Raw genomic sequence first — 14,093 nt, 5'->3', positions numbered from 1 at the left:
CCATATTAATTTACAATATGGATCAAATGATATTCCAGAATAAAAGCGCAGGTCATCACACACACACACACACACACACACATTCTATAAAAAGAAATTTCATAATTTTCCAAAGAAAAGATACAAGACAGACCTAAAAGCGATGCAAATACTCCTGATGCACTTGAAAATATATGAGAGAAAGAATTCAATTTTAGAGAAAGAGGAAAGTAGTAAATATGAAGAAAACCAAAGATGGGAATGACGAAGAACTAGAAAATTGTGTATACCGTTGGGTAATATTTCAAAGGAGAGGTCGAGGGTATTATACTATAATCTATATGAGAGAGATTAAAGATCCAAACAGCAAGGTGCAGCACACAGGACACTAACCTATAATACGGAAATCCCTGATGCACATGTAGATCCATAGGATGATGAGCCGGAGGATGGGGGGCAGGGGTATAATCCGTTGGGGGGGCCAGACCAGCGTGGTGGCCGGCTAGCATGGCGCCCCAGTGAAAAGTTGGGGCGCCCCCGAGGCCCTCGAATCCCCTGGGTGCCCCGGTGGAGCCCCGGCCCCCCACGACGCCACCGACGCCGCCGACGCCGCTGCCCCCAGCGACGCCCCCGCCGCCGCGGTGCATCGGCCACTCCGCCACCGCGAAAAATCTCACGGCATCCCACCACTTCACTTCCTCCTCTTCCTCCTCTTCCTCCTTCTTCCTCTTATCTTTCTTCCTCACTCCTTTCTTCTTCTTCTTCTCCTTCTTCTTCTTCTTCTCCTTCGCCGCCTCCTCCTCCTCCTCTTCCACTTTCCCTCCAATCTAATCCCAAATCCACACTTACTCAAAACACTGATTATACCCAAAACACACGACCAACAATCCTCACTTCCGGTTTTTCATTCACTGAACTCCGCTCGACTCTTCCGCTCCCCGGAATCGCGCATGGCTGACACGATTCGAAGCCGCGAAACGACCACTTCCGGTCTGCGGGGGAGAAGTTCGCCTGGTACCGGAAGTGGAGGTCACCGAGGAGGGTCCCGTGCAGGGATATCACTGGGGCTCGAAACGGAACGACCGCGGAGTTTGACGGTGGAGCGAAGAAATTTTGGTACCGGAAGTGGAGGAATTGGTACCGGAAGTAGGGCTAAGAAAATTGGAGAACGAGCGGTTTCCGGGTTACAGGGTTGGTACCGCGAGTGTCGAGGCTGGAGGGAGGTTTCGATGGAATGGTTTGGTGCACGGTGATTTCCGGCGAGTGGTTTCCGTTGGCGAGAGAGAAATCGCGACGGTCCGTGTGGCCGCACTTAGCCGTCGCCCGGCCATGAATGACGCCGGCGGCGTCGACCGTTCTCGCGGGGGCGGAGCTTCCGGCGCCCAGCCTCTCCTCCCCCTCCCCTCCTCGACGTCCCCCCACTCCATCCCAGCCTCTTCCCCTCCTCCACCTCCGCACCAAGTCCACCTCCATCCGGAGCCCAGACACACACACACACACACACACACCGGCCACGCTAGGACGCCCCGCGAGTGCGCGTTTCGCCACTGAATCTCTATTTCCTCTCTCTCTCTCTCTCTCTCTCTCTCTCTCCCTACTACCCCACCCCCCCCCCCCCCCCCACCCATTTTCCATCCTCGTCTCCAGGACGAAGAAAAAAAAAGCGAAAACGAGCAACGACCGGGGTCAACCTGTGACAATTGTAAATTATTATTTTTCTAATCATGAATTCGAGGGATAAAAGCTGGCCGTTAAATCACTCGCGGGGGTTCCGGGTAACAATAAAAAATTTAATCAAAATACCCTCTTGGTAATTTACAACTCAACCCTTTGCTGGGGTTGGGAGTGCCTTGAGGAGGCCGGAGACTCGCCAAGGGGATGTAAAAAAGTAACTTGGCCTCGCCTGACCCCTCGTAAAAGGCTGAATTAAATATCGCAGCCTCGTCACTCTACGCCAAACGTTAAAATTCTTCAACGACCAGAAATTAATCTCGTTCTTGGCGAACGTTGTTTCTCGATCCAGCTGCAACTCTTTCGATACTCGTCAGCATTCACTGGTTTACTGGATCTGCAAAAGGGATTTGTATCAATGAAAGGAAGGTGGAACGAGGGGAAGGAGGGGGAAGGGGGTTCTGATGCACTTATCATAATTGGACAAAAATCAATTATCCAGAAACAGTGTTTTAAATATGACAGTCCTGTTCCTCTACACCCAACGTTAAAATTCTTCAACAACCAGAAATTAATTTCGATTCCTGGCGAACGTAGTTTTTCCATCCAACTGCAACTCTTCTTCGATACCCGTAAGATGTTCGTTGGTTCGCCGAGTCTGCAAAAAGGATTTGAATCAATGAAAGAAAGAGGAAAGGGAGGAGGGGGAGGGGGTCTGTCAGAGGGATTTATCGTAATTGGACAAAAATGAATTAGCCAGAGAGGAGCAGTGTTTTCTCGTGACTCCGAGTTTGGTGGATAATCTCGCGGTGAGGCCACAGGTGTGAGCCTTAATGATACGGCGGCCACGACCTTTGACCCTCTCCTCCCCACTATACCCATGGGGCCCTCTCACTCCAGCAATCATCCTGTATCAATCGCCGCCGAATCATTACTGGCCCCTAACAGCTGGAAATGAAATTCTGATGTATGGTATTACATGAAATTCATCCCTCTCCAACGTTCTCCATTTGCAACAATATTATTTCAACTCTCTCCTTCTCTATCTTTATTACTACCTGAAAAAAAATCATCTTTTCACAGGAAACGACTCTCTAGAAGGACGAAAAGAAAATAGTCGATCCTCTGAAAGGATAAATTGATATTGGGTGAGAAAAATTGACTGAACAAAAAAATCATCTTTTCAGAGGAAAGGTTTGGCTCTGGAAGGATGAAAGGAAAATAGTTGACCTCTGAGAGGATAAAATTGATATTGGTTGAAATAATGAAAACTCTTTCACAGACTCTTTAGCAATGGTTCTACGGAGAGTAGTTTCTCATTGGGAAAAACAGGAATCGTTGTGATTGGTCAATTATGCAAAAACAATCGATCGGCTGAAAGAATTCTCTTTATTCACTGAAAATGACAGCATACAAGACTATATACGCAACTTAAAATTGCGAAAACTAAAGTCTTTCTCTCGAGGTTAGTACTAGTTTTATGCGGATGAATTATTGTTAAACAAATGTGGGATGATTAATTGTAAAAAAAAGGAGAGATAATCGAACACATTGGTCGTAGATAAATGCGAGTCCCAGCAGTAAAATTCCAGAAAACCATTTGTTCCTTTTCACAATGTTTCACAATAACTTCGGACAATTTCCTTTCTCTTAATCGAACCTTCATTTATTCATTCAAATTTTCTCTATTATTTTCGTCGGTCTCTTCAAAGAAGCTTCGAATAATTGCACTTTAGAGCGGTTAAACATTCGGTTTTCTCGAGATTTATTACACTGATAAGAATGAACAAATGAATCCCAAATCACGTGGATCTGGCTACTACCTTAAAATTACATCCCAATCATTCAATGCTGAAGAAAAAGATCCAATCTATCCTCGCAACTCTCAGCAATAATCGGTTTAATCTTTTCCACTCAACTTCCAGTGATCAGGATTCTCTAGTATTTTTTTTTTTTTTCATTTTTGGGACAAGCTACATTTGACCCTTTTTAATATAGAAGAAAATGCATGCATTAATTATAACGATAATCGTAGTAATTATAATCGACCATCTCTTAATTCGTAGCATGCAGATTGAAAAGCTCGATATAGAATAATTAATTCATTAAATTAATGCCTGTTCGTGCTCCCTGAATTCTCTACACTTTGTTAAATTCCTCGTTCGTCATTTTTCATGCAATGTGACACTAACGATATTGCGAAAGGTGTGGAGAGTACAGATAACAAGAACAAACTTAATTTTTACATCAATGTAGAAGGCATACAGAATTTCTATTCTCAAGCTTGATCGATCGATTGATCGATTAAGCTGCACATTTTTCAAAATCATATTCCATTCCATAGAAAACACACTCGAACGATCTAAGCTCTTTGGATCCATCGATCGATCGATCTATAAGTATAATATAAGATATTTTGATTTATCAGGTACTTTATACACATTATCATGGATACACAGGACGTGAGAAATAATCAATCGAACCAGTCATGAATTCTCCCAGTAACTGGAGGATCACTCCTAGGGAAAAAACCAAAAACTCGATCAATCTCCTAAATCTATTTAACATGATAACGTCACAGCGTGAAAGCTTCTCGACCTTCTCGAGAACCAAGAAGAAAATAGATCATTGATGGGGCGAACCCCTGAAAAAACCCATCGTGGATCGAGCTTCGATCCTCGAGGAAAAAATCAAGTGTGCAAAAAGCATTGCCACACGATTGACAAAAAAATCATCGAATATACAGACTGTGAAAAGTCGTGATCGATATATGGATCATTGATCAAAATCCAGCAACTCGTTAAAAAGATAGTTGCACGATGATGGTGAACAGTCGATGACGTCGACTGATGATGGTGAACAGTCGATGACGTCGACTGATGATGGTGAAAACTCTCATTTGGATCCACTGATTCGTGAATCAGGCTTCTGATGGAAAGAGTCTTTAAAGTCGTTTGAAAACGACAAGGCAATGATGGTAAAAAGTCAACTGTGAACTCGTTTTGCATTATTTGCAATTAACGATTAATAGTAGTGCACTTGGCAATTGATGCAAGTAGCAATTAACGCACTTGGCAATTAATGCATCCTAAATTCGTTCAATACTCAATAGTCTTTAAGTACTCCGAGTTTCAATTCCCCTTCTCTCCTGTTGCTTCCCCTTCCATCGAGAAAATCTCCCAGTTGGAAAGTCAACTTTTCAATGATAGTACAAACTCTCTGGCAGAAATTCAATAGAAATTATTTTCTCTTCGAGATACACGACGCAATGTTGATCATTGTCCGTGATCGAATCAAATATATATATATATATATATTTATGTGTATATAGCTAATTAATTAAATAATTAAGGTCACTCTCGTTAATAGTCTTAAGAGTTAAAGGCACAAATTTTACACAACAGTGTACAGGCTGATTGGAGAATACATCATTCTTAGCTTCGTGGGAACGACTAATTTGCTACTGCTGATTCGATAAAACTATTCGCCTCTCCCTTAATTTTCGTGTGGAATTTACGCAACGATATTTTCGTGAAATTTGTTCTGCATTTTATGGGAATTTCGTCCATTGAATGAATTTTACGATTAGAAAAAAATGTGCACGCTTACACAGTAAGCATCGTGCAAGCTCGCAAGCTCCTCGCGTAATTCACGCGAGTCTAATCAGCTGGAAAATGAAAATCTCCAAGCTACTCCTATGTATATATATATATATATAACTATGCTTCACTGGGTTTGTGTCGTCCATTTCTTCCTTTTCGTCCAATCTTAGGGAATAATTCGAAAATCGTTGAACCCAAAAATTACCTCGACATTTTCACCCTTAAATGCCCACATAACTAAACAGAAAAGGCCAAATTCTCATTCTCGTTTATCGCAAGAATAGAATTGTATAGAGAAAGAGAGGGGAGATTAAGAAAGAGTGCAGAGAAAATAGTAGGAAAACGTGAACCTAAGAAATTAGATGAACTTTTTATCAGAAAAATATGTTTAAAAAAATATCAAATTCATATATGATATATCCAGGAAGATTAAAATCATTGAGCAAGTTCAGTCGAAAAATTGGACCACTATCGAATCGTTAGTCGTAAGGCACTGACTAATCGTATTGTGTTAATCGATTTGAAGTTTTCTCCAATAGTTGTGGTTCGTGGAAAAAATTTGTTCCGTCTATGAGAGGATCGAATGAGAATCAATAGCTCACGTGCTAAAAGTGGGTGAAACTATAAAACTGTATATATAAATTGAGATATATGTATAAATAAATATTTTACAATTTTAACAATAAAAAATGTCACGCATCGGTGGACAATAAAACAAATAGATTTGGAACTGGAGTAGAAAAATCCTTGGATTAATCGTCCTCGTGTCGTCTGCAACGTCAGACTATTAAATATTATATTCGTTTAATCAATAAATACTTCGTAGTTTTGCCCATGAAAAATATTCGGGCTGGACTCAAATATTCTTAATAAATATTTACTTCGAGTCCATTCAGCGCTCTGTAAATTCGTATTCAGTCGTTCGTCAGAAAATAAAACTCTGATTGATCTGGAGGTTCGAAAAATATTCACCTCTCACTGCCATAAAAAATATCAGCAGTTACTTCTATCCTTCCCTTAAGGTAAAATCGTTTATAAAAAGACTACTTTATCGCAGTTGCTGCTTTCAATTATCCTCGATAATTAAAAGATGGCACTTGAGCATCTCATGCTCTCTCGATATACGATGATATCGATCCAAATTTATCATATCACCTCGTATGATAAAATATTCGTCGTAGAAAAATATCCTCGTGCTTTGCTACATTCTTCCAATGTATCATAAGCCTTATCCAAGACTCTTCAGGTTCTATAATAACTTCTTATCTATTACGTATATAGACTAAATCCTTCCTAGGTTCAGACGTCCTATTGTTTTGTCCTCTATTAAACTAGTGTTCCACAGGAAACACTTACCAGTTTTACTCCAGTGATTCCAGCCAATTCGTAAGATCCTGGAACCTTTCCACTCTCTTCATAAAGAAATCTAAGAAATCTACAATTAAAATCGAGGAATCCTGTCGTTGCCTCCTGTTTGCAGCTTTAAACAGGAGGTGGTCCCTTGATGTAACGAAGCTGAGGAGTGAGGGAGAGGTTCAAGGAGTTTGTTGCTTCGCAGCAGTGTGGCTCCAGGAGACAGGCAGCACAGAAGAGTGCGATTAGAGCAAGCTGGAATGGCAAGGCTGCTCTCAGTATTCTCCAGACCCAATTCCCCGATGATCCTGGCTCGCTCTCAGGATCTCCATCGTGGGTCACTGTTCTCTTTATAATCTTTGGTGAAGATTTCCTCGACTCTCTTATCGGCGAACACTTTGGTTTCCTGCAAAATACGATAGACACGTCAATAGCCATTCCTAGTATCATCATCAACTACTGAAAACCTCCCAAGCCTCCAACTGTACTAATTTCCCACGCACTCTACAAGTTTAGCCAGCTAATGCAACTGTGGCAGAGTTTCTAATGTGTTCTGGGTAGAAATGAATTTATGTCAACCCACTGGGACCAGGTCACGTTGGTTCAAGGAGTAACAAGTTACGAGGAGTATCAATTTGGACCAGCACGACTCGACTGAATCAGGTCTGATTCGGTACTGCCAGAGCACTGGGGAATAATTAATCCCAACTAATAATTGCAATTCTACAAGCTACTCCCAGTGAGGGAGAAAAAACAGATACAGAGACGAGTGTGAATTAGAGATCGTGCGAGTTTTTACAGCTTTTTTACGATTTGGTAGAGCGGGAACTAAACCTATTAACATCGGTAGCGACTAAATGCGACTATAAAAAAAGCATGGCTCGAAGAAAGTTAAATGAGGTAGCGGCGCACTGTGATAATGGGAAAGTAACCAAGGGGAGTTTGATATCAAGGCCAGCTTTACATTTCTCCAATTTACAGTCTTATACAAATACCAGGGATGGAGGAATGATCTCTTCGAGCCATTTGAAGAAGAAAAATTATGTAAGCCAAATTCAATCTTACACAGCAATGAAATCGTTTGTAAGAGATTTAGCTGCAATTTTGGTATCGACAGAGGCAGCAGTTCTGACGATGAGATCCCTGCATTGGCGTTGAAGTTCTCGTAACTCGGCTTCGGCGTCCTCTACGCGAGTCCAGAGCTCTTTCAGAGCTTTGCAGCCAGGCGGAAGTTGACCTTCGAGGGTCCTCGTGAGTCTCCTGAGTGCTGCCAATCGTCTCTCACGCTCGGATAATTCTTGCTCGCTTCCGCTATCCGAAATTCCACTGTCCGACAGCGAACCTCCTTCTTGAGTCACTAGAATCCCATCTGCAAATTTAGGCGTTACCTCTTTTTCCACTTGGTCGCTCAATGCTACTACGTCCTGAAAAATAAACAATTTGACCAGATATTAGTTTTCGTGGTCAATGCAAAAATTCTTTAATGATATTTCTTTCGTTGATTAATTATATTTTAGTAAAAATACTTGATCACTTACAATGATATTACCTCTAGTAAGATAGACAAATTGTTCCGATATTAATTTTTTAATTTAATATAAAAACGTTTTAATAAACTTTCTTTCATTAATAAATTATAATTTAATAGCAATACTTCATCATCCAATGCTACTATATCTTGCAATATAAACAAGTCGTCAAGATATTAATTTTTACAGTTAACATAAAAACTCTTTAATAGACTTTCTTTCATTAATCAATTATAATTTAGTAGCAATAAAATACGAATCTCATCATGATTTGATAGATGAATTCATTAAGGCTGGCAATGGGACGCTATGCAAATGAGAGGCTGATAAGTGGCTGGCAGCACTTCACTGCCAGGATTTGTTCAACGATCAACTACCGAACTCGAGAATCCCCACAGCAAGGATGTTCTGGACTGATTAGATCTCGAGAGAAGGTAGGAAGGAAGCGGCGAACGAGACAGCGAGAGAGCAAGTAAGTAAGGGTAGAGATAGCTTAGAGTGGATCTGCCTTGATATCGAATATTGCATAATAAACTCGAGCATCGAGGCCTCAGGCCTCGATTAGATGTAAGGCGATTATCCTCATTGGATCTTGGTACAAATTCTCAACTACAGGAGACAAACTTGGGATGATTGGTGAACTCTGTGCGTGGCTCGAATCATTAAGATTTTCATCAAGGTTCACTCTGTAATGGGGAGCTCCACTCAAACTCGACTAAAAAAAAGGATATATGTAATTTTGTAAATGAAAAAAAAACAATTGAAAGTATTACAATAGAGGTAGTACTTAGAAAGCTTTAATACCAAAGATTTTTTAAACACCTGTTTAAACTTGAAAAAGATCATTCGTCTAGCAAATAGTTACTGTTGCATCACAAACATAACTCATTATCAAGATTTTCATAAAGTTGAACTCTGTAATGAAAAGTTGGACCCAGTAACGAGATATGTAATTTTGCAATTGAAGAACAATTGGAAGTAACTGTATGGTGATGCTCAGTGAGCTTTAAGCATGACCCCTGAATCATTGACATTTTGACTGGTCGATGAATAAGTTCCTAAGCTAAATAAAGCATGGGGATGGTGGTTGTAGGTTGGAGACTGGGGAGAAGAATGTGTAGAGGAACTGGACTGGGGGAAGCTGGACATCTCCCAAGGGAGGCCGGATCGTTAATCGCCCAAACGGTTCTTTTTCGCCTCACGTATTCGAACGGCTCTGGAATCAGCGTAAAAATACAAATTTAATATCAAGCTTGCCCTTTTCCACCATTACCAGACTGGTAAAGAATTTCCCTCGCAATTATAGCTAAATTAAATGTCACTGTAGAACCTCTAGCCACACTTCTCAAAGCTACGCAAACTTTAGTCTTTGCAATTCTACACTGTAAAATTATTTATTTAAAAACAAAAATAAATTTTGTTGTCTTTATTAATTTTTTTATTTTGTTTTTTATATGGATTATTTTATCGAACGACTGTTCAAGGAAAAATGTTGAAAGAAGGTGAAACGTTATAGTATTGGTAATGGTGGATTTGATCCAAATTTAAATTTACTATAATTTACAAAAAAGTATAGTTATTTGCACGTGTCTTAAAGGACTTGAAAAAATCATTGAATATATTAATTCCAGTTTCTACTTTTTACGTGGATTTTTTGGTTGAATGACTGTAGGAAAGGTGTCAAAAGAAGAAGGAATGTTAGTATTGGTGATGGTGGATTTGATCTCAGTTCGTACTTACTATCCTCTATAGGAAAGTATAGCGAGCAGCTTATACATGGTCTGGAGGTCTCTACTTGGTATGCGGATCGCGCTTTTCATTACCGGAGGCTCGGTCCCTTCGCGCCCCCTTCCTGCTGCAAACAGCCTAAACCTACCCTCTACCCACCCCCTTGCTCACGTCTAGCCCTGGATCTCCTTTTCTCAGTTTTTCTTCGATTCCCCTTTTTTTCCCTCGTCTCTCTATCTCTCTCTCTCTCCTTCTGCTCTACCTTTTCCCCACCCCCTCCCCCTTTTTCCTACAACTTCCAACGTGCCTAACGAATCATTAGAAGTCTGCCCAGGCAAGAAATTTTCTCCTTCTCACCCCCTGAGCCTCCAGCATCGAAAACTCTATTCGAACTTGAAGAGAGAAACAGAGTGACACTGATATTAATTTTTCTCGAGCCTCTTCCCTTTTCTTCGTCAACTCGAAACGACCCGTTTTCACAAGTGAGAGAGAACGTGGTGTTCCTCTCCCACGCACATCCCTTTTTCCAAAGCATTCAAAGAACCGGAGTTCGCCAGTTGCGAGAGTCTCGCGGATCTACGAGGCCCTTGGGAATAATTTCGTGCACTCGACATTACGAGGCCTGCTTTTCTCGCTTTTTCGAAGATGGAACGAGCATAAATGACGAAAGAAGTCTTCCAACGGGTGCCATAAACCACTCTGGCCCTCAACTGCCACCTTAAATATTCAAATGCCTCTGAAGATTTTACGCCGTCGAAAATTAAAGCCAGCTTGCAAATCTCCCTGGCGATTAATTGCAACGCATCCTCGATGAACTTGGTAATCCTTGAGTTCTCTTTCTCTCTCACACATACACACATATATACATACGGTGTCTTTTGATTCGCTGCGAACAAAAAAAATGATCCATTACTATATAAAATTGGTAAAAAAAATATTGGTGAATTAGAAGAAGTGGAAGGAGCGAAAACGAGTAAATCCAGCATTTGGCGAGGATTGACGTTCCCCCAACGGGGGAATGGGAGATTTATCTCGCGTGGAAGCGATAGATGATCCGGATTATAAGCCGGGCCGGTACTTCCTCGCGGTGAACTATACCCAGAGCCACTTTTCCTGCCTCCTCCCACACCAGGGGAGATGCTTTTATGCACACAAGCGATGCCTCTGGGAACCGTTAACCCCACCTATAACCACCTTGAATAATTGCCTGCGGCCATCTAAACGATTCAACCGATTGAAACGATTGAAAATCAAGCAAACCGCCAGCTTCCTCCACCGGAACAACCAGATTTCTCTCCCCCTCTCCTCTTTCCAAACTAATCCATTCCTCATGAAAAGAAATCTTCCAGTTCGATAAGATTCGAGTTCAATGATCCCTAGGTGGATTGCAAAATTTATTGGATATATCCAGGATATTCTAACAATGAGAGAGTAGTGTCAGTCTGCTAAAAAAACTGATCTACATCTTCTCAAAAAGTATTTTAATCTTCAAGAAACCGAGGTCAATGACCCCTAGGTGCATTGCAAACTTTATTAAATATATCTAGGATATTCTAACAATGAGATAGTTGTCAGTCTGTTCAAAAAACTGATCTATCTCTTCTCAAAATGAAGTATATTAATTTTCAAGAAACCAAGTTCAATGACCCCTAGATGCATTGAAAAATTCAATGAACAAATCAAAAAAATTCTAATCAAAGATTCGTACCAGTCTCCTTCCTAAACTAATCCTTTCCTCTCGAAAAGAGCTCTTCCAATTCCCAAAGAATTAAGTTCAATGACCCCTAGATACATCGAAGAATTCGCTGGATAAATCCAAGAAATTCCAATGGAAGAATCGTGCCAGTCTAATTGTGGACTTTCCTCGCGCGATCTCTCATCTCAATCGAAATGAGTTGTTCCTGACGTGCGCGAGGCTCTCGATGGAGTGTGAGTGGATTCGCAGTTTCAGAGCTACAGGGCGTCGAGTCCGAGGCCAATCATCGTATTCTTTATTTCGTATTTTCTTATTTCCCATAAGGAATGAGGAATCCTGGCTGGCGCATGCCGAGGTCGGTGAGATCTGAGGCCAGTGTGTTCTCACTGGTGAGAAGAAGCGAAGAGATGGAGGAATATTAGGAGAAAATAAGAGTAGGGGGCGTGGCCACTACAGGTCGTATCTTGAAATTAACCAACACCCAACAAATATCGCTGTTCCACTGGAGATACATCAGACTGCTTTTCCATTGCACAAAAATATTCTTCCCATTACGGAATAACCGTTGATAATAATCAATTTTTCATCGTTCCATTGAAATTTCACGTTTCTTCCAATATGAGAGATTTTTTGAAGCAGCCTGTACACGTGGAAGATGATGGAAGGAGGGAGGCAAGAGAATCGAGTGAGCAGAGCCATCAACTCGAAAAGATAGACTCGTACGTGCGTCCTGATGCAGAGGAATGCACCTCATGGATCCTATCCAACCTTCCTGAAGCTATGGACGAAATTTCAATCGTTGTAATGGCAAGAGTCGAAGCTTGGGATGATGTCTAGAGCATAAAAGCTGATTTATCCAATATAGATGAATTCTTCCTCGATTGGATCAAGTACCTGGGAGTTGACGTCTTGCTTCTCGGAGAGGAGTCGAGCGACGTGACGAACGGACGAGGCTACCTCGGTGGTTGCCCCGGCCTGCAGTGCGACGTCCAGGACTGCCAGAGTGTCCTTGTCCCTCTTCAGCACACACTGCAAGTCCACCAATCGACTGCTGAACTGCTGAACAGCTTGCAACGAGCACAGTTGTTGATTACCCCTGGAAAGATAAATTAGTTGTTAATTTGTCAAATATAATCTAGTCTTATTTGTTGTACTTTACTTGAGGCATATCAATTGCCAAGCTCAATATGCCCTAATGTGGAAAGTTTTGCGAGGGATGGATGACAAATAACGAGGAAAACCTCGGGCTAAGGACGGTCGAGCAATAAGCTTCACGTGGAAAGCCTTGGAGCAAACATCCAAGCGTCGAATTATTAGAGGAACCCTCGAGCATTGGTAAATATAAATACTTATCTTCTCACTCTTTTGTATATCAACGGACACACAACGTGTGTGAAAATATTGTTGATTTCTGTTTCGTTAAAATTGAAGAATTGAATGAAATTGTTGAAATTTTTTTATTTTCAAGGTCAAGGAGGAAACAGAAGAATACGTCTATGGTGTACAGAGTAAGAAGTCTGACCTTGGTAAATTCGCTTCGAGAAATATAAATACTTATCGTCTCACTAATTTCTAACATCAACAATCATAAGTGCAAAAATCGTTAATTTACGTTCAATAAAATTAAAAAATTGAAAATTATTCTATACCAATTTTCAAGGTTGTTGAAAGAACACGGGGGGATACGTCAACGATGAAGCAGGAAGTCTGACCTTCGTAAGCTCCAGTGGGTCAACGAGGAGCCCTCTGCATGGATCAAACCCCAATCAAAGCTGGGGATCAAGTACTCAGGACCAAATTAAAACGAAACTAGAATTATTCCTCTCATCGTGTACAATTCTACTGTTGGGCGATCAAAAAATCCAGAACTAATAATAAAATACAAAATATTCCCTAATGTTACATCAACCTTATAAAAAATTACAAAAAAAAATCCAAATTACACATCAAATCTTGGATTTGCAGTGAGACGAGGAGTGAAAAATGCAAGATTAAAGCTGAGATCCCTGGCAAAGCCCTGGGACATGGGTCGAAATCTCTTTGGCCCCTGGTACTATACAGGATGACCCTGTTTACCTTCGTGGCTTCATTAGCTTGGAAAATATTTGCACAAGGTCACGCGACGGTCAGTATATCCCCTCAATTACAGATTCAACGCTAGCCTCTGATATTTCTAGTCCACACAATATATAGCACAAGCGTGTCACAGAAGTAGCTTCTCGAAACGCAACAATCCACACTTGGAGGAAATTGTCAGTGAAGCTATTTACTTTTGAAAAATCTCGTCCCAGGTTCTATAGAGATCCGCAACTCCGTCCTTGAGAGCGGTGAAGATGAGGGTGGCTGATGCTCCAAGGTCGGTGATGAGTCGATGCGTAGAGACGTTCAGGGAGAGCATCGCTGTCTTGCGTTCCCTTAGAGCAGCCAATTCCGCCTGCAACATCATCAAATATACATTTTTAGTGGCACGCTCTTTCGCTAACTCGAACGAATTACCCTCGCCCCTCTCCAGTAAAGCCACAAAAAAACCAGGAG

At 41.3% G+C, this 14,093-nt stretch overlaps 2 protein-coding genes across 6 annotated transcripts in view; both read right to left on the bottom strand.

The window, feature by feature from the left end:
* The window catches only part of trh (trachealess), a 77,169-nt gene extending 75,887 nt beyond the window's left edge, over positions 1-1,282 (bottom strand). For all 3 annotated transcript variants that reach the window (XM_066735339.1, XM_066735337.1, XM_066735340.1), the window contains exon 1: positions 373-1,282. In XM_066735339.1, the coding sequence (XP_066591436.1) occupies positions 373-626 (254 nt within the window). In that variant the 5' untranslated portion in view covers positions 627-1,282. The remainder of the gene's footprint in view (positions 1-372) is intronic.
* A 1,744-nt stretch (positions 1,283-3,026) lies between these two features.
* klar (klarsicht) overlaps positions 3,027-14,093 on the bottom strand; it is a 45,022-nt gene continuing 33,955 nt past the window's right edge. For all 3 annotated transcript variants that reach the window (XM_066735001.1, XM_066735002.1, XM_066735003.1), the window contains 4 exons: positions 13,829-13,992; positions 12,453-12,654; positions 7,671-8,029; positions 3,027-7,011 (listed from right to left, as the gene is read on the bottom strand). In XM_066735001.1, coding sequence (XP_066591098.1) covers positions 6,735-7,011; positions 7,671-8,029; positions 12,453-12,654; positions 13,829-13,992 — 1,002 coding nt within the window. In that variant the 3' untranslated portion in view covers positions 3,027-6,734. The remainder of the gene's footprint in view (positions 7,012-7,670; positions 8,030-12,452; positions 12,655-13,828; positions 13,993-14,093) is intronic.

Source organism: Prorops nasuta, unplaced genomic scaffold, assembly GCF_024137725.1.
Source record: "Prorops nasuta isolate Cenicafe-Biocafe unplaced genomic scaffold, Cenicafe_Pnas_1.2 PNAS00014, whole genome shotgun sequence".
NCBI classification, from domain to species: Eukaryota; Metazoa; Arthropoda; class Insecta; order Hymenoptera; family Bethylidae; genus Prorops; species Prorops nasuta.
The sequence above is the reverse complement of the archived record's forward strand: the minus strand, read 5'-3'. Positions and strand labels throughout refer to the sequence as shown.